Source organism: Balaenoptera ricei, chromosome 15, assembly GCF_028023285.1.
Source record: "Balaenoptera ricei isolate mBalRic1 chromosome 15, mBalRic1.hap2, whole genome shotgun sequence".
NCBI lineage: Eukaryota > Metazoa > Chordata > Mammalia > Artiodactyla > Balaenopteridae > Balaenoptera > Balaenoptera ricei.
Genome location: NC_082653.1, coordinates 36,323,417 through 36,344,952, shown reverse-complemented (window position 1 = coordinate 36,344,952; position 21,536 = coordinate 36,323,417). Strand labels below are relative to the sequence as shown.

The window sequence follows — 21,536 nt, the reverse complement described above, 5'->3', positions numbered from 1 at the left end:
CCTTGGATATAGAGAACTAACACCAGAACGTGAAAAGGCACCTCACAGTTTGATGCCAGGTATTTTATTGGTTTCAGTATGGATTTAGCACTCTCAATAAAGCCTGTCCCATCTTTCCAAATATCAGAACTTATAGGACCAGAATATTCCGTGGTCTGTGGCCTTGTATGTTCAAGTGCAGAACCATAGCATCGTCTATCGAAATAATAACCTACTTTTTATGAATATTCTGATCTAACTACCCGTTAAACTCCAAATAAATCCTATGATCTGCAGACAGTCTACTTTTTAATAATTCAATATGGAATCATCTCAATTGGTTTCATAATAAATGAGATTCTAAATTCATGGTATGGTGGACAGAAAGCTAAAATGGGAAGAAATTCCTGAAAAAGTGAAGGTATAGTCTAAAGGGATCTTATTCCTGATTTTCTAACATAAAACAAATTATCAAGGCCAAATTCCTGCTGAGGCTGAGAGAACCCTTAATAAGCAGCAAAGGGGAGAAGGAAGAGAAAGGGAAAGCCACAGTTACAGTCATCAGGGTCAAAAATGACTTTCTCATCATGTTTCTTCATTTTTTATGGGTAGAGTTGGTAGGAGACTTAACAGCAGTAATACTGGCTAACTTCCCTCTACAACAAATGTAATTCACAATTCCATGTTCTTATCCTGAGAAATGCCAATTGTTCTAGGATTTAGCACATCTAATATTTCAGACCTTGGAAAATCCCAAGACATTTCTTAGATATTCTTTTTACATAGAATCTTTAAAAAAATTACAGAGTCATCCATGAAATGCATAGAAAGCTAAATACTTTGCAAATCAGCAACTAACTGGAAAATGTAAGAAAGACATATCTCACTTCTTACCTTGTTTTGATCTGTCCAGTAAAAGAAAAATCCCTGAGGGTCGGTCCTCAAAATAATTGGAGTGACAATAGTGGAGTCCTAGAAATGTAAGAAAATACACGTATATCAACATATGCCACTATAGAAAGCCTTACCTGCGAATTACTTAACAAGTAATAATTAAGTTTCTCCAAGATCATCAATTATTAGTAAAACTAATAAAAAATTAAACATGATATCTTTAACATCATAGGATTATTAATTACATAACTGAGGTAACTTTACTAATAATTAGAATATTGGGACATTACTTAAAAAGGAAAAGGCCAGTGATGCACGTATTTATTGATTAAGGCAAGTTTTTAAAGGCACTGGCATGTTTTCTAACAAAAAGCTATATTTGGTTTTCCAAATAATTTTAACACTAAACATCATTACATATTTTATATGATTAAAGTTAATTAAAATCCATGCTTCAGGATATTATTTTAAATTACATTTGCTCTATAAAATGATTTTTAATTGTACTGAAGAGAGTAAGCACAGCATTTAGGTATTGCTGTTTCCAAGGTAACAGTAAATAAGGCCATCTTCTACATATTCGGAAGGCTATACACAAAATTGTTGTAAATTTAAATTTCACACAATAAAATAAAACATCATAGACAGTCTTCTGAGTTTAAAGCATGCATATTATAAAGCAAAAACTGCCTGTATTGTAATTACAATATTAAACATTTCTAAAATATGTGTTCTTTTCTTTTGGCAATTTTCAGAAAGGCATACCATCTGCACAAAGAAACACGTGTCACTGGATATGGATTTTTATACTGAAATACTGGGACCTTTGCAGGAATTGCATTTTTTAAAGGGACATAAATAACCAGTTTATTTCAACTTTTTCATACACATTGTAACTCTGGTATGTCATATCCTCTATCTGATCAAAAAGATTTGTAATAAATTTAGAACTTTCAGAGACAATTTTGGAATTTGGGATTGTCTTCCTGATGGGTAGAGCAGATCTAAGGCTTTTGTACACATGGTAAGTTTTATTATAAGAGCCAGGTTCTGGAGGCTAACCCCTCGGGCTCAAATCTCTGCCTGTCCCCTCCCGGTGCCTCATTTTGCACAACCACAACTGGAAAAAAAAGACATAATAATCATACCTCCCACAGAGTTTTCTGTGAGAATTAAATAGGATAATTTGGGTAAAGCACCTGGATCAATTCTTGGCACATAAAAATGTTCATTATTATTATAGTGGATTATGTTTAAAACCTGATTTATTAAAATATTAAATGAAAGTTTATCATGGCATTCTTTTTTTATTGTGGTAAGTATATATAACATAAAACTTACCATTTTTAAGTGTAAAGTTCAGGGGCATTAAGTACTTTCACATTGCTGTGCAACCATGACCACCATCCATCCTCATCTTCCCAAACTGAAACTTCACACTCATTAAACACTAACTCACTACTCCCTCCTCCCCTTAGGCCCTGACAATCACCATTCTATTTTCTGTATCTATGATCTGACTACTCTTTGGTACCTTATATAAGTAGAATCATACAGTATTTTTCCTTTTGTATCTGGTTGATTTCACTCAGCATAATGTGTTCAAGGTTCATCCATGTTATAGTAGGTGTCAAAATTTCCTTTCTTTTTAAGACTGAATAATATTCAATTATATGTCTGTATCATTTTGTTTATCCATTCATCCACTGATGGACATTTGGGTTGTTTCCACCTTCTGGTTATTGCAAACAACGCTGCTATGAACATGGGCCTACAAATATCTGTTTGCGTCCCTGCTTTCAATTCTTTTCCATATATACCCAGAAGTGGAATAACTGGATCATATGATAGTTCTATATTTAATTTTTTGAGCAACTGCCTTGCTGTTTTATCCTGATAGTCTTAAGATTCATTCTTAACATGCAGTCTGAAAATATCTTTTACAAGGCTTGTGCTGTTACATAGAGCTTCAGCTGGAATTTTTAAATTCCAAAATTACTTCTAAATGTTAAAAAAAAAGACATTTGGAAAAAAAATTTGATACTATAATGGAAGAATAATTTTTAAAATATTTGAAGCTTCTCCTATGAGATTACATGCTTTTGTTCAGAGCAATATTTCCAGTAAATCATAGCAATATTTTCAGTTCTGTTTCATCACCTACTCTTCCAGAGTTGGGCGAAATAAGTTTCCAATACGCTTCACAGAACACACATCCCAATTTCCAGGTAAATTTGGAATTAACCTGGAGGTGTAACTTATCATTTTCACGACAGTTCCTTTTCTAATCGGAGTGTCTGACAAGAGCATCTGATAAGATTCTAATCAAAATCTTAGTGACAATTCACTTCAAGGATCCCAGACAATAAAATATTTAAAGTTAGCAGAGCAAAACAGCTCAAATTTATATGTTGGAACATTGTGTTAGGCTACCTCGTTGTTTTGGATACTGCTTTTTCTAGCTTATTCCTTTTTCTCCTTCAAAATTAAAGCTCCTTTGTTCAGTATTTTCTTGACCCCACTCTTTCGGCCACAGTTCCTCTACTAAATGATCATTTATCTCGGCTCCCTGCCTGCTTCCTCCATAATCACCTCTGACATTCCAAGATCAGCCGGAATTTGGCATTCTTGCCATGCGAGGCAGGGTTTGACCCAGAAATACATGAATATCCATTTTCAACTCCACCTCATTTTTTCACACCTCTCACATAGCTGCAAGTGCCTATATTCTCCCCCTACTCAACCCAGATCTCAAGTATTCTTAATTGTCAGAATATATGCTGTAGTTTGAAGTTTGAAATATATGGCCATCCTTCATTTCCAAGGCAACTGCAGCGTTTTACTGCAGAATAATGGAGATAACTCTCAGATGGTCTATGTTTTATTCTTTCTCCCTCCATCAATATCCGTAAGATGTGTATTCCATAAGAAGGTGGTTTTCAAACTTTTGGGTGCATCAGATTTACAAGGAGGACTGGTTAACATGCAGTCTACTAAGCCCTTTCTCTGGAGTTTCTCACTTAGGAGATCTGGAATAGAGTCTGAGAATCTGCATTTCTACTTAATTTTCAGTGATGCCACTGCTACTGGTCCAGGAACCAGACTTAGATCCACTGACACAGGCCTACAATGGGTGAGGCTTTGAATCGGGAATACAATGATGTAAATGCCCAGGAGCACCAGTGAGCTTGAAATGTAGACATCCCTGTGTCTTATAAGTACATGGCTTCTAACTAGGAATTCAACTTTAATTTGCTTACTTAAAGTTATAAGGTATTTTTTCCAATAAACATCTACCTTGAAAAGAAGAACACTAATAAACATACCTGTCTTAAGTTAGTAATTGTAGATAATGTACAGTAAATCTCTATTTACTCCTCTTTCGTTGACAGAAACCATTCTACTCTCATCCTATTTTATCAAAAATGAAGACTAATATAATGATATAAGAAGCTGCTGTTTTACAATTTACATGAATCTCCAAAAAGATTTTAGGTTAAATAAAGGACAGTCAAGGAACAAAGTAAAGGGACTTCTTAAAACCTAAACATCCAAAAGAATGAGAGATATTTCAGTAAGAAAAAGAGTCACTGCAATCAATATTAAAATTACAAAGTCCTATAACTTCTTTATTATGATTTGTGCATCAATGTGCTGATATAAATCAATAACATATACTAATGCAATGTTATATGATAATTACATCTCAAAAAAAAAGATGAAATGTGAAAATAAATGAATCACTATAAAACAAATTATATACCCTGGAGTATAATCTATAAAAATATTGAATCAATATGCTGTACACCCAAAACTAATATAATAAGGCAACTATACTTTAATAATAAATAAATAAATAAAATGTCCTAAAGAAACTGGGAGGAAATGACAAAACAGTCCAAACTCCCTCCCAATACCAGAATATTCTTTACAAAACTCCCTGACCAAATAATAATAGACACATCCTAAATGTTTGGTCTGAGCCAATCACTGCAATATGAACTCGAAATGGAATTTCTCCTTTGATATTTATAATATTTTAAGCGGTAGACACTTATCCCGATTTTACATATAAATAGACTAAGGCTTAGCTTAAATAACTAGGTCCAAGGAAACCTGGCTAAGCTAGTAAGGGAAGCACTGTAATTAAACCTCAAGGACAGACTCTACACCAAGGTCACTCAACACCGTTTCATTACTGATCTGCTAAATTAGGGCTTTTTTTGACATTTTTTTTCCTAATCATCTTCCATGAAATGTTAATATCACAGATATTCTGTATATCTATTTATATGCTGTATGTATACTGTGCTTTATACAAAATAAAAAGTAAAGAATAAGAAGACGTTTTGTCCCTCAAGAACCATTTTTCACTTCTTTGGAGATGATCTGGCCCCAACGGAGAAGGCAACGCTGTCCACCTGCACTGTTGAATATGGGCTCACCTGAAACCACGGAGCCCTTGAAATGGGGCGAGTTGGCTAAGATGTGCTATAAGACTTGAAAGACTGACAATGAAAACAAGAATGTAAAGTAGTTCATGAATAATTTTTGATATTAATTATATATGTAAATAAATATATCAGGTTAAACAAACTATATTGTTAAAATTAATTCCACCTGTTTTTTGGGTTTTTTCTTACTTTTTTAATGTGGCTACTAAAAACTTTAAAATTTCCAGTGTGGCTCATTTTATATTTCTACTGGGCAGTGGAGCTCTAAACCTTCATGAGAAAATAAGTTTTCTCCTTAACAGGGAAATCTTATTCACAAAGCAAACTTGGTCAGATAATGCCAGCTAGAAAGTTTTGGGATTTTTTTCCATATATGCAGCTATCATTTAGTTTTAACACCTAATTATTGGGTTGGCCAAAAAGTTCATTTGGGTTTTTCCGAACGAACTTTTTAGCTAACCCAATTATACAAAATAAATCTAGTTGCTTCTCTAAGTATCAACTCTTCAAGTATCTGAATAGAGCCAATACGTTGCTGCCCTCTGAGTTCTACTTTACCAGGTTCAGGTTAGTAATGAGCTAAATTGTGCCCCACCCCAAAATCCGTATGTTCAAGTCCTACCCAGTGCTTCAAAGTGCAACCCTATATGCTTAACAATCTTTACATAGGCGATTAAATTAAAAGGAGGGCATTAAGGGTGGGCCCTAATTCAATAGGATTGGTGTCCTTATAAAAAGAAGAAATCTGGACACAGACACATACAGAAGGAAGATGATGTGACAACACAGGGAGGCCAGCCACCTACAAGCTATGGAGAGAGGCCTGGAACAGATCCTTCCCTCAGGGTCTTCAGAAGGAACCAACTCCACCAACACCTTGATCTCAAATTTGCAGCCTCCAAAACTGTGAGAAAACACATTTTTGTTGTTTAAGACTCTCAGTCTGTGCTACTTTGTTATGGACACCCTATAAAACTGATACAAGCTATAACCCATTAAGGCTAATGTCGAGGACCAGCTCACAGACCCACAGACCCACAGCCCACACGTTGGTGCCACTGTCAGAAAGTCTACTGGCCAAGATTGACCATGATCCTGACTCCACAGTGATTTTGTGTCCTCATGTTGTTAAACAGAAAACACACATGGCTAGAGATGTGCACTTCTCAACTAATCAATGTTACAGAGTCAACAAGGGAAAAAAAACAGCCATGCTCCACAGGGATTGCCCAAGACTTGCCTCAGAAAGCAGCAGAGCCAAAGACAGCAAACACATACACAAACAGCTACGTAAGGAAAAAAAATTCCAAGTGTCACAGAAAATCAGATGTGATGCCCAACAAACGTCAGCAATGCAGCCCTGACTATGAAACACACACACATACACACACACACACACACACACACACACACACACTAAAGGCAGTCTTGTATGACAGATTGTGAGATTAGGATCAGTGAAATAAATCTTCTGTGTGCATCAGCATGGAAGAGGATTTTCTTCCCAGGGCCTGTCCAGTCTGAAATTTCCCCGAGGAAAGGAAAACAGAGGAGGGAAGAAGGTCCAGGGTGGAGGATGCAAAACAGTGGAGAGAAGTACCATTAAAAAGTTGCCTTTTACTGACAGGTATAAAAATCTCTTTTAACAAAATACAGCAAAAAGTTGGAAGCATGCTCCTTCAAATACCATGCAAGATACTGCAGGCCTATACTAGGGATTCAAATGAAAGTCCAGATCCCCCATCATACAAGGTGCTCACTGTTTAGTGGGGGCATCGGATGAGTAAACCAATCATTTCAGGAAGCTATAGGTCTGGTGGGCTGTGGTTTTAATATACATTTCCCTGATGACTAATGACTAATGTTGTTGAACATCTTTTCATGTCCCTACTGGCCATGTGTGTGTGTGCGCGCACGCGCACGAAGTGGCCCAGTACTTTTTAAAATCAGTTAAGATTTAAATCAGTGGTTTACATTTTAATCAGTGGTTCTGGACCAGGGGAGGTTTTGCACCCCAGGGAAATGTTGGCAATGTCCAGAAACAATTTTGTCTCTTACACTGGGGGTTTTGTTACTGGAATCTAGTAGATAGCCAGGGATGCTGCTAAACATTCTACAATGCACAGGCCAAACCCCATAACAAAGAATTGTCTGGCCCCAAATGTCCATAGTACCGAGGTTCAGAAACACAGTTTTAATGGCTTCCTACTGACTTCATGAAAAAATTTTGCAGTGGCCTAAGCAGCATATATGCACCCTTTGCCATCCCGCCTCATTATCTGAGCCACCAAGTGCCCCATTTGCTTATTCTTCCCTGTCCTTCAAAGTCCCATGTGCCTTCCCTCCTTGGGATGCCCACATGTCCTGTACATTTGACCTAACACACTCCCCATCCTCATGTTGGCTTAAGTCCTACTTATAACTCAGGTCTTTCCTTAAACAGAATTTCTCCATGGAAACCTTCCAAACTTCTTATACTCACTTGTACTTTTGTACTTTTTTCTGTAGTACTTATCACAATTACAGTAACTTCATTTACCTTTATTTGTTATGCATCTATCTCCCCCAGCAGAATACCAACTCCGTGAGGGCAGGAACCAAATCATTTACCATTGTAAATCCACAACACTAGCAAAATGTCCAGCTTATAAGAGGCATCAGTACAAATTTAAAGTATGAACACTGAACGGGTAGATGGAAGAAAACTGCAGAAAAAGAATCAAGGTAGATTCTGAAAAATATCAGTTGGGCTGGCACCCAACAGGTTGCCAGAAGCTGTGGCAAGAGAAGTTTCAAAGCAATGGCAAAGGCAGATTAAGGCTTTGGAGGGCAGAGAAGGAGTGAGTGGGATGTGAGGAGAGGAGAAGGTGGGTAGAAGCTGCATGTTCCTTGTGGAGGGAAGGATGAGGAAGAGGGCAGTAACCATAGGAGGAAGGTGGTGGGGGACATTGTGCTGCATTCTATGTTGGCATATGTATGGCTAAAAAGCATATTTCTATTTTCTCAGAAGAACTTCAACAGAAGGGAATCTTTCACAGATACTGTCAAAGGGGAGGATAATTATGAATCCTGAATCCAAAGAAACCAGGAGGCATGGGCTCCAGGACATGGAGATTTCCCGGGGACAGGAGGGAAGGTGGGACCATAGACGTGGCCCAAGTATATTGAACTAGGAGTGGGGAAGGGAGGATGTCAATAATATTGTCCCAGTAACTTCCATTCCCTCTATACAGAAGAAATAGTGTAGGTAGAATCTTTATTATAAAAAATATTTTTAAACTATATGTCTTTAATATTTTTCTCATTTTGGCAATAAATCTCATATATCCATTTTTCTCCTTGTGAATCATTATCCTGATAGAGAGGATGTTTTCACAACCGTCAGTCTTTTGCTCTGTCACTCCCAACACTTCTGAATTTCTTTAAAGGCAATTTTCCTTGCAAAATCTCGGTATATGTGTATCTTTTTCAGAAAACAGAAGCCACTTGTAACATTCAGAATAAGAGATGTAAATACATTAAGCATCACAATTTTCAACCAATATCGAATCACAATTGATTACACACTCAACCTTAAGCCGTATTTAGCCCTTACAGGAAATCCGTGCTATGACAGCAATCAGCTCTGTGTTGACAATAAATATTTTGCTTCTTGAACTCACATGGAGAAACCAAAGTTAAAAATGCCACAGGGTCCCTCGGACTCTGGGAGATGTCAGATGGAATGGAAGGATGGAGGGCAGGGCTTTCTAACCAGTGCTACACACAGTGTGTCATGCAGGTGTCTTGGGAGCATGACCACCCTCCCTCATGACTGCACACTCCCCCCTTCCCATGAACCCACTGTGACCCAGAAACACACCAGATCATTCCTTCATTCCACAAAGATTCCCTGAGCACCAACTCAGTGCCAGGCCTATGCTTTGCCCTAGGGAAGGTGATAAATAACACAGAGCTATAGTGTTTGAGGAGCCCTGGTCCAATTGTCCTATAGACGAGGCATAACCACCTCCCTGCATGCACCCTTCTGCACTGGCAATCTACATCTGGGTTCTCAACTGACAGTATCTTGAACTCCAAGCCATTCTGCCTCACTTTTGGGTGCAAGTGGCATCCTCTACACTTCCTTCATGCCCACTTTATCTTTCATCTTCCAACATCAAAGCTTTCCCATAGGAAGCCATGGGACCAGTCTTAATGGGCATCCAACAAAAGACAACATGTGCAAGTATGTTTGGAAGAGAAAAAGATGGAAAAGCACATGTAATGAGTCTTGCTAGATACAAAAGTGTCACTTATTAGGTAATGAAAAAAAAGACCTTTGTTTTAACACCATTCCTGAATATCTTTCCGTGAGCGTGTTTTACACTGACTGACTGATGTAGAACATTTGTAGACTAGACTGTACCCTGGTCTTTGTGCCTCAAAGCAGCAATGAAGTTTTCCTATGTTCCCACATCCTACATTGTGGAACAAACATGGGCTTCATATACACATCATAAAAATAGCTGTTTTTGAAGACACCAGCAAAGAGGAAGGCATTTGTAGGGTTCTAAGCGTCATTTGTACGAATCATAAAATCAGGGGGATTCTTTGGAAAAGTCAATGAATCTCTTTCAACTGGTATTCGTTTAGATTCGATTAAAAGCCTTTTGTTACCACAAGGATCCTGTTTGGGGATATCATGGTAGACTGGAAACGGTCCTGAATTTAACCAGAAGACCTAGTTTTAAACCTGACTTTGGCTCTAACTAGTTGTGTGCCTTGGGCAACTCACCACTCACTAGCCCCAGTGTGCTTCTATGTAAGATGGGAATAATAACATCTGGCCTTTTCCTACCACTCGAGGTGGTCTTGAAGACTGAAGGGGCATGACTGTAAATAAATAACAGTGGTTTATAAATATCAGGGCCTGTTATTAGGACTCACTCTCAGTATTGAACTTGAGAGGCAGCATTATAGCAAAACTCCATTTTACTCAACTGTAATATTGAAGGAGAAAATTACATAGGATGTGTGGGTGGTCATTGCACATTAAGACTGAAATTCATGGAATCCTAGAACCGTATTGGGTAAAAGGTCATATTGGGTAGGGGTTAATGAAGAAAACAAAAACCTCTCTGGAAACTTTGAACATAAAGGAGTTTAATTACAGGTACTTGACAGTATCACTAGAAGGATTGGAGATGTAGGCTTCAGGAGCCTCTGTGAATGACCCCAGAACATGACACACTGACCCTTGAGGAGAGCTGTTGCCTCCACCACATTCAGAAAGGTGAGAGAGAAATCAAGGAGGAACTGCTAGGGTCAAACACACGCCAGCTTAGCTGAAGACAAAGGAAGAGTAATCTGAGACAGGGAGCAGCCACTGTCCCCACTGCCTCTTTATAACCAAACACAGAAGATCATACTTCGTCCTTCAACATCCCACACGTCTGTAGAGACAAACCAAAGAATGCAGAGAAGTGGCCTCCTTCACATATCATATAAGTGCATCTCATACTGGTGGAATGAATTTACAGCCAGAATATTAGACGCTTCAAGGAAGTCTAGTAAATGTACCTTGAGATTCCCTGATTCTGTATTATAAGAAGTCATACTAAGAGGGTGTGGGGATGGAGACTAAGTGAGATTCAATCAAACAGCAAACCTGAGAAAGCATCCCGGTCAGTATCCTTCATTTTTTTTTAATCTACGGGACCACTTGCTGACTTGCTCTGGGGTCTTCCTTTTTCAGCTTATATAGCCTCTTCTATAAAATGAATCAAATTAACTTTCCCTTATCTACTTCATAAACAAGTTCCAATGAAATTTTGATTTTTTAACAGCAAAATAACTTCTTAATCTCCTATGTATCAATGATATATATTAATATCCACAACGACTAGTTCAGGTAAAAGTGCTTTGTTAACTAATTCATTTTCCTTAAACTTGTTCATAAAACTTCATTGTGATGAAAAGAAACAAAACACTGAGCAAGTATTGTGAACTAAAAAAGTCCTTGAAATGAAAACCATATGTAGGATGCTTTTAATTCTCTTTAACACTAAATATTTTTGCTTATTTTATAGAATAATGTTTCTCCACTGACAATAATTTAGTTTCTTGACAAATGTATATAGATTTAGTCAACATCAATTATATCTAAGCATATACCTAAGCATTTTTTCAGAACAAAATTAAAATAAAAATTTCCCCAAATTGAAATTAACATATGAAGAAAATAACAAAATCAAATATCAGAGCACAAAGAGATCAAAGGGGAAGCCAAACAACTCTTCAAGAGTCTAGCCTTCTTTATACGCTATTTCATTTAGTTTTTAACAGAAATCGATAGCTTCTTTAAGATCTCATGTAAATTTCAGAAATATGTCCTAGTTCCTTTCCTTACTGATATACAGGGGCACTGGCTCTGACTGTGGGATCGGACATGGAATAGATGGGGGAAGGGGAGCATTATGAAATCTTTCTGGGCAGATGGAATTTATGATACAGTCTGAAAAGGCTGCTTGAACCTCATATTAGCTCCAGTAACAGGAAAACTAAGGTCTTCAGTTATGAAATATTTGTTATTTAGGTGAAGACCCACAGCATTAGTCGACAATTCACAATCAATCTCATTCCATTTTCTGCCAGCACTCCTTGTTCAGGATAATGTGAAACAATCCTGATAAAGAAACATTTAACTACAGATTAACAAGCTCAACGTAAAAAAGCAAAATGTTCCTGTCCCATTTAAACAGTCATTGCAGGTAAATATCATTTGAAGCTATTTACTGATAGGCTAAACTTTCCTAGGAAGGATTAGAGATATGCTAATAGCCAGAGTAAATTATCCTACTGCACCATAGGTGGGAATATCAAAGTCAGGCAAGATGAGAGAGAAAAACTACTAGAGAAAAATATATTCCAGAAACAGCACTGTACTAGTCTGCTCTGCTATGCCAATAACAGCCTGTAGGCACTACATTTCCTTGCTCAATTACTACCGTTTTGTTCAACTGCTTTCTCCTTTGGGGCATGTACTACACCTGCTTCACTTCCCAGGCCTTACCTTAGGCTAGATAAGGACCTAATCAAGGCCAATCTAAACCCAGGATAAGTCATTTTTGTTACTGTTGAAGAGGGTTCTAAAGCAATAATAAAAATGCTTTAGGCTTCTGTTTTCATTGAAAATAAGAAGAAAATAGCTTTCTTAGATCCAAGACAGGCAAAACCAACCTACGGAGCTGTAAGTCAGGAGAGCGGTTGTAGGGGCCAGAAGGGAGTGCTCAGGGGCTTGGTGGGCTGGCGATGCTGTTTCTGCATCTGGTGCTGATCACGTGAGTGTTCATTTTGCGAAAACTGACTCAGCTGGACACAAGATTTGCGTGTTTTTACTTCATGAACGTTACACTCTGATCAAAAGCTTAAAATAGCTTTATTGACTTACTTTGGAAAAGTGATATTCTTACACTTAGATTACAGTAATCACTGTCGATGAGAAATTCACAAAAGCTCTTTGGACATGAAAAAGGGACAAATCTGGACATATTTAAGTAGTATTTTAGAGGGCACCTGCCAGCCCTCTGGGGGCTGCGTTTGGATCCACCACCTACCAACCAGGGCTGTTTCTTCCCTCTTTCCCCTATAACCTGTCCAAAGTGAATGCTGCTGACTGCCCACCTTGTAAACCCTTCTCCTCTGCTCCCTCGTTAATCTTGTCAGTGTCACCTTGTCATCATTTTGGAAACCGCAACTACAGATTCTACATAATGCAAAAGTTCTAACTGAGCTTTTGTGTAGGATGCTGGGAAATGTGCAATATACTAACATGATTTTTTATTATTAATACCTGTTTTAGCTGTGGGTTTTTTGGTGGGGAGGGCAGAGTGGTGGAGAGGGGTGAGGGAGTTACTTGTTCATATCCTCAGGGCACTCGGCACATCCAAACCTCCAAGTTTCCTCAGGCTTCTTCTCAAACAACTTAGCCAGTCTAGCAATTATGACCTTTGAATGCAAGATTACATTTCTGAGACATGATGTATGATGTGAGACTTACATATATCTATCTATATATAATTTTTTTCTTGCTAAATTACAAAAGTTTTTTTAACTGTTTCCTTTTCCTTCTGGTCATCATACTTGTGCACTTACTCTGTGTGTGTGTGTGTGTGTGTGTGTACTTTAAGGTTTTTAAGTAGAAGTAAAACTTTTGGATGCTTTGGAAACTGACTTCCTTTAAAGAGAAAGAGTCCTGCATTTTTTACATAGATTCATTTTCTCTGAAATACCTATATATATATATATATATATATATATATTTTTTTTTTTTTTTTTTAAGAAACGTACTTTATTTATTTATTTTTATTTTTGGCTGTGTTGGGTCTTCGTTTCTGTGCGAGGGCTTTCTCCAGTTGCGGCAAGTGGGGGCCACTCTTCATTGTGGTGCGCGGGCCTCTCACTATCGCGGCCTCTCTTGTTGCGGAGCACAGGCTCCAGACGCGCAGGCTCAGTAGCTGTGGCTCACGGGCCTAGACGCTCCACGGCATGTGGGATCTTCCCAGACCAGGGCTCGAATCTGTGTCCCCTGCATTGGCAGGCAGATTCTCAACCACTGTGCCACCAGGGAAGCCCTACCTATATTTTTTAAAAGGGTAAAAAAACTTTTTTTTCCCTTTCAAATCATAAAATATGAAAATCAAAACACACTTTAAAGGGAATGGAAGGAAGGTCTGGATCTTCCCACCTATAGAATAAAAGAGTCATCCAACACAAACTGACCACCTTGATAAAGTTCATGGCCCTCTAATTATTGGGGGAACCATCGCTTTTAAAAACTTATTTTATTGAGTGTTGTATGTCAGGCGCCACACAAAGCAATGCATGTGCCTTCACTCCTTTACTGGTAACAGCGGTTCTGTGCAGTAGGAGATACTACAATCCTGACATTACACATGAGGAAACAGGTTGAGATGCATTAAGCAATTCACCCACAGTGAGCTCTGAATTTGGAGGGTGAGAGTGGAGAAAAAGAAAACAATCAAATGAGAAGCCCTCCATGCCCCAGAGGCTGTAGAACAAAGACACAGATCTTTAAGAGGAAGGATGGGCAAACTCAGAAAACAGATTCTCAACAGCCCATTAGAAAGCATAATGGTACATTTGAAAATGATGAGTTTGAGGCAAATCAGGGGTTGGGAAACCTTCGTCTTTCCCTCCACATCCTGTCCAACACAGAGAAACGAGAGGGGCCAGGCTCACAATCTCCCAAGCTCCCTAGCTGAGATGGAGAAAGTTAGCTCACTCTCAAACACCCCAGTCCTGTACACCCACCTCCTACTACCAGAGACTGATCGTATACAAATGCTAAATGAAAGCTAAGATACAAACACACAGTAAAAGCAAGGTGCATCCTTTCATATCACTGGTGAAACACATAGCCACCATAGGTCAGTCCTTTATCTGTTGGCCAAGTTCTGGAGGACAAGGCTTGGCCTTGATGTTCAGACTGTATATACCTATACACCATTACTAGTTGTTCAAAAATGGAAATATTTCCACATGCCCCCACAGACACTGGGGACCCGCAGACCTTCCCAGGATCAGGCAAAAGCATGGTTCATGCCTGGCCCTCGTGGAACAGGATGTCTCTAGGACTCCACTCCAGCTCCACTGCCCCCCTGCTGTCTGTTGTGATTGGTTAACGCCAATGTCAAAGCTTTTGGCTACCACCCTTAGAGCATCCACAGCTTCACCATGACATTGGTAGGTAGCCAACAGACTATGCAGGGCACTGCGCCCTCTGGGTGACACCCCCCATTCTATATGGTGGTCAGGACAACAGGACTGGTGATTATGGTGCTTTAGCCACTCAAAAAACAAGATAGAATCTCTACACAATTCTAAATAGCCCCAAACTCATCATTTTCAAATGTACCGCTATGCTTTCTAATGGGCTATTGAAAATCTGTTTTGAGTTTGCCCATCCTTCGTCTTAAAGATCAGAGAAGAGGGTATACAATTTTTAAGTGAGATCAGATATTTGAGATATTTTAAATTATTTCCAGCATTTACTTTTCCTCACTAGCAGATGGGGCACACACCTGGGGCAAGGGTGTGGGCAGCAGGTATTTCCCAAAGTCAGAGCCAAAAGGAAAAACACAGCAGCCTCCCCTGCTCAGAGGCAGGAAGTCAGACTAGACAGCCTCTCAAGAAGCTTCTCTCCTTCCTTTCCTTTTCTAACACTCCCACTAGAAGCAGATGAAAATGCTGAAAATGTTTCATTGCCTATAAGAAATTCGAAAGAAATGCATGAATGTGAGTTAAGTCAGCCTGGGCATCAGACACTTCCTAAATATCCCAGAAGACCTAAAAAGATTGTCCACGATCATGTTACTGAGTTTTTTCTACCTCCTCGGTAGGTAGAAAGGTAACAATTGGAAGAATTTCTCAAAATACAAACACAGAGATAAAATTAAACTTACAAACCAGTGAAAATGTACACAGGCCAGCAAGACTGTGCTCTCTACCACACTTTCCAAGTTTTTTTCACAAACCTTATCTCAGTGGTTTCAAAGTGCTGGTTCCCCAACCAGCAGCTTTAGCACTCCCCAAGACCCTATGAGAAAGGCAAATTCCCAGGCTCCATCTCAGAACTTCTGAATCAGAAACTGGGGGTGGGCCCCAGCAGTCTGAATCTTACCAATCCCCCCAGATGTTTCTGATGCATGCTTAAGTGTGAGAAGGGCTGCTTTACCTATCAGCTACTGCCAACTTTTAGATGAAATAGGTAGGAAATGTAGCATTCTCACAGTCTGAGCAAGAGGCAGCAAAGATTTACAGAGGTTAAGTGATTAAGCTAAAGTCACACAGCTGACTGGTAAAAGAATCAGCAGGTACACCCAGGCCTTTGGACTCAAGATCTAGCTCTCTGTGTCTTCAACCCACAGTCTCACTAATATGCAATATAATTAGCCAGATAACCTAAACTGGCTTGATACTAGAAGGACAAATATGAACGGGGAAGAGTAGAAGGGTGACACCTGGGGAGGAAAAAACCATCCTAAGAAAGTCTGGGTCCCTCTTACTCCACAGATCACCATGGAGACCAAGAAGGCCAACCAAGGAACTTGCAGGATAGTCCATTGCATTCCACATCACCTGACTCCTGGGTGCAGTCTGGTTTCTTCCCTATGAAAGATCTGAGATTCCCCTGGCCCTCTCCTTAGTGCCCATAACCTTCCGACCGGACTGCCCTAGAAACTCACTGTTCAATGCTCAGAGGGAGCCCTTCTCACCTTCTGCAGGTGGCATTTGACTAGCAGCCTCTCCATCACTCTCCCTGCAGCCCTCATAATCTCTGTATCACTGGTGTTCTTGATAATTTTCTGTCTCCTCCACCTAGTATGTAAGGTCGGTAACAGCAGGGGGGTTGCTGCTTTCTTCATCACACCAGGCTCTAATCCAGGGCCTGGCATTAGTAGGTGAGGAATAAATATATGTGACATAAATGCACATAATAAAAGTCATCTACCTGGATGTACCAAAAAGTGTTTCCACAGAAGAATTTCATTTTCAAAGTGACACTCATAGTTTCTTCCAAACAAGACATTCTAGAGAATTATTTTTTCTTCAAACATTTTTTAAATTTTATTTTATTCATTTATTATTTATATTAGTAATCTATTTTATACATATTAGTGTATATATGTCAATCCCAATCTCCCAATTCATCCCACCACCACCACCCCCCGCCACTTTCCCCCCGTGGTGTCCATACGTTTGCTCTCTAAATCTGTGTCTCTGTTTCTGCCTTGCAAACCGGCTCATCTGGAGAATTATTTAAAATGCAGTTTAAAATCATCTCTGTGAATAAATCCAGAGCTTATCCTGGAATACCCTTCTTTATTCTGCATAGTCTCTTCCTCTCTCTCTCTCTCGCTCTCTCTTCCTTCTGATCTTCATTCTCTTTCTCAGTAAACCCATCATCACATTAGCTTTCTATCTGAGGACCTCAAGATGGGCAAGACTGTTTTATTTGTTGTTGAACTGCATTTTCTTTGTTTTTCCTTGACACAGACAGAGCATTTCACCTGTGTCTGAACTTATTGTTTAGATTCTGGAATAATCCATTTACAAAGCATCCGGTCATTAGACTAGGACAGAAGGAGAAAAGTGTAAAGTCCATAGTAAAAGGATGCCTACAGCATTTAATAACTGGTATGAGCTTTCAAGGAAGCTGTGGCTCAGCCTCCACGTCCTGTTTGCACTTCCAAATGGACAAAATATAGACACAGACCCGCTCAGCTAAGTAATTGGATTCGCTACCTGGAATATTTAAATTGTTTTCAGACGCTGGAAAATGGCTTAAGAAGATTAAAGAAAAATACCCTGGAGAATAACAGGCTATAATTTACAAGGTGGAAAATCTTTTCAGCAAGAAGAATGCCTCATTCTCCTATAATTCCTCCTGTTTAAGAGATGTCTTAGTCATTTGGACCCAAATTTCCTTAGATCCAGCAGCTCAGGTTTTTTCCAGTAGGTTTTTCTTATCAAACCTGTTGAATGACATCTAGGCCATAAAATTGATAAACTAATGTCCTCCATCCGAAGATCCCCATGTATGCAGCAAGATTATTAAAGTGTCTGAAGGCAATGCGGGGGTGGGGGGGGCGGGGGTTATTCACTTGAAGTCCTAGGGTCCAGGGCTCCTGTAAAGTACTGGACTTAGCCCAGCCCCTCCTGGCATAAGATGAAGGTAAATTGAGGTAATGTCTTGTATTCTATGTCTATTTCGAACTGAAGACTCCAGCCAGCTCAGTTCTCAGAAACTTGCCCTCCCGCTTAGCCTGCAGGCCCACTGAGCCCTCATCGACCCCTCAGTGACCCCCTTCTGCTCTCCAGCCCTCCCCTGGTGTGTCCTTCCCAGCCTTTCTCAGGGCCCTTCTCTGCGGAGCCGGGCGCTAAAGTTTGGCATCACCGACCACCTGTCGGCTGGACCGCTGTGTCCTCTGCCTCTGCCGCGTGGGCGCCCAGAAAAGCGCTAAGACGCCGAGCAATCATTCAACAGTTTCGGACTCCCGGGCAGTTCCTTCTCGAAAGGGACCAAAGGAGGTAACAGGGGGTGCGTCTGCGCGCGGAGAGGGGCGCGACTTGTTCACACCGCAGCGCTTTCCTGCGGGTCCCAACTTCACCCTCCCCACTTTCCAAACTCTCAGGACCCGTCACCGGCAACGCCGGCCCCTTCGGCTCCACTGGCCCAAAAGATTTCAGACCTCAGGGGGCGCTGACCTCACCCAGCCAGGACGTCAACTACTGAACCCAAGGATCCAGGAGCGGGCGCCCAGCCGCCGCTGTCGGCCACCCGCCCGGGCGGCGGCGACTTGAGCGCTCCGAAGCCCCCGCGCCCGCCCGGGTGCGCCCATTGCATAACGCACCCCTCGCCCCACCCCCACGAGAGGCCCGCGCCTGCCCCGCGCCCCGCCGGCGCCCCCGCCAGCCGCCCCGACTTACATCATCCCACTTGACGAATTTGGTGCCCTTCTTGAGGCTGTCGGACACGCACACGGGCTTGAGTTGCAGAGCGTGTACTCCGGGCTGAGCCCCGGCCATCAGGGCTCATCGGGGCTCCGGGCGGCCCGGGCGAGCGCGGCAGGGACGGGGCGCAGGGCGCGGGCTCCTTTCCCGGCTACAGAGGCGCTCGCCTCTGCTCCCGCGCCGGCCTCCGCACCTCCTCCGGCGCGGCTCAGCAGGCGGGGCGTGCGGGGGCGAGGCGCCCGGCCATGCTCGGGCGGCACGCGGGGTCGGGCGCCCGCGGTGGATGCGGAGCCTCGGAGGGCAAAGAGCCGCCAAGCAGGGCTGCCAGCCGCCGCCGGATACTGCTCCTCGGCCGCCGCCGCCTCCTGGCGTACCATTCAGCACATCCTCTAGACATGGAGGGAGAGCGCGAATGACACACGCTCGGCGCCCCCCCGCCCTGCTCCTTCCCCTCCTCCCTCCTCCTCCCGCCCCCCTTCCCCGCCACCAGCGCTCGCTCAGTCCCTCCTTCCTTCGGCGGCTTCCAGCCCAACTTTGCGCACTGGGTCAGGCGCCTGGAAGCGGGGACGCAGCGACACCTCCCGGCTCCCGGGCTCCACTGCAGCCAACGCCTGCGCCGCCGCGCCTCTGAGCATGCCTCGTGCCCCGGTGGCGGGGTGCTGGGGGTGCTGGGGTGTCCGGGGACCAGGCGTTCCTGGGGGTTTGCTGGGGAACGTGAGCTCGAGCCTGGAAATGTCCTTGTGTCCAAACGGGGTGAGAAAAGGGAGCCGTCGGAGGGAGCGGAGAAGCGACCCACTGCTTTCCCCTCTAGCTGGAGCTCTCCAGCGCTGACCACAAACCAGCTTTTTGAAAAGACAATTATTGTTTATTAGTAGAGGAGAGAGCATTTGAGAGGAATGGAGTGAGAGCTCTTTGGGGAAACCTTGCCAGCCCCGAGAATTCGCAGCGCGCTGGTCTTGAAGCCCGGGCATTCTTCGGTTAAGTTGTGTTTCTGAGAAAGCAAGCCCATTCTAAGAGAAACAATGCTTTTATTTCCCACGATGACAGAAGGCGCCTGTGTGTGTGTGTGTGTGTGTGTGTGTGCGCGCGCGCGCGCACGCGTGTATCAGAGACAGAGGAGGAGAGAAAGAGAGAGAGAGGTGTCTAACTGATAGAAACTTGCTCATTTAGGAACATAGGTGTAAGGATGTTTGTACTCATTCAACAAACATTTCTCATTTCTTTTAAAACAAAGAAAGAGATAGCCCCACCAGAATAGATCAAGTTTAAAAGACCGATAATACCAGTGTTGAGAGGATGAGGAGCAACTGGAAATTTCATCCACTGCTGGAGAGAGTATAAAATGGTAAAGCCACTTGGAAAAACAGTTTTTTAATGAAGTTAAACATTTACTTATCATAAAACCCAGAACTTCCACTTCTAGGTATTTACCCAATAGAAATGAAAACATATGTTCTCACAGACTTGTTCAGTAATGCTCATAGCTTTCTTCATCATATCCCAAAACTGGAAACCACAAATGTCAATCAACAGGTAAATGGATAAACAAAATGTGGTATGCCAAACAATGGAATACTATTCAGCAATAAAAAAGGAATGGGCATATAACCACACAGATAAATCACACAGACTCTAAGCCTAGTGAAAGAAGCTGGACACAATAGACTACATACTGTACAATTCCATTTGAGGAATTCTACAACAGGTAAACTATATTGACAGAAAGCAGATCAGTGGTTGCCTGTGGCCAGGAGTGGCAGGGTTGACAGAGAAGGTGAACCAGGGAACTTTTGAGAGTGACGGAGATGTTCCATATTTGAACACAGTTGTCAAAACTATAGAACACATATTTGTGCACAGTTGTCAAAATTATAGAACTGTATACCTAAAACAAGTATGTTTTATTGTAAGTAAATTGTACCTCAATAAAGCTGATTTTAAAAAAGAAGAAACAGAATATGAACAAAGAAGGAGAGAAACATTCTTTTCTCTTAAGTGTTTGTCTTTTTTCCTCTGCCCCAGAGGCTTCCAAGGCCCAATGTTTATAAACTCGGTCAAAATATTACCCAAAATCTGATGGAGAAATTTGCTGTTAAATATTTCAACACACTCAAAACATATGTGTTGATTAGCAGCTGTATGCTAGGCACTATGATAATCACCAAGGATAACCTGGTGAACATGACCCCTGACTCCTGCTCTTTTCTGGGAGCCTTACCTGGCCGTTGGAAGCCACTTGCCACAAAGAATCTCTTTAAAGACTGACTTGTTTCATTTTGATCACATGTCCTTAAACTAAAACCTGAGTATATTGTCCAAAGACCCTCTATCCAGTGGCCTTGTCTTGCTAAGTGCAGAAAGCACCATCACATTTTCAAACTGCTTCTCTTGAAAACAGCAACACGACTACTTCCAGCGTTCCTGCCCTTCTCAATTGTGCTTATAATTCATCCTACCAGACTTGTTCTTTTCTCTTCTTTGTTCTCTCTTTTATTTCTCCATTGCCCTCAGTTTTGTACTGAAAAGATTATTGGCCAAATAGGCTTAACACCAGAATGACGTAGGAAGGCAAGATAGACCAGAGATGTGCCCTCTAGGAGATGAGTTTGGAGGATTAGAAATGGGCTCTAGGCTAAATGAGAAGGTAGATTGAGCCTCTTGTGGTGACTGATTGCATCATCTCTCTCTGTT

General features: G+C 41.3%; 1 protein-coding gene across 3 annotated transcripts in view; it reads right to left on the bottom strand.

Moving 5' to 3' along the window:
- Positions 1-19,278, bottom strand: part of PLCB1 (phospholipase C beta 1) — a 690,926-nt gene extending 671,648 nt beyond the window's left edge. For 2 of the 3 annotated variants that reach the window (XM_059895829.1, XM_059895828.1), the window contains exons 1-2: positions 18,822-19,277; positions 874-951 (exon numbers count right to left, since the gene is read on the bottom strand). In XM_059895829.1, the coding sequence (XP_059751812.1) occupies positions 874-951; positions 18,822-18,920 (177 nt within the window). In that variant the 5' untranslated portion in view covers positions 18,921-19,277. Of the gene's footprint in view, positions 1-873; positions 952-18,821 lie in introns of all 3 variants that reach the window. The other variant, XM_059895827.1, reaches the window with a different exon arrangement.
- Positions 19,279-21,536: the final 2,258 nt, after the last annotated feature.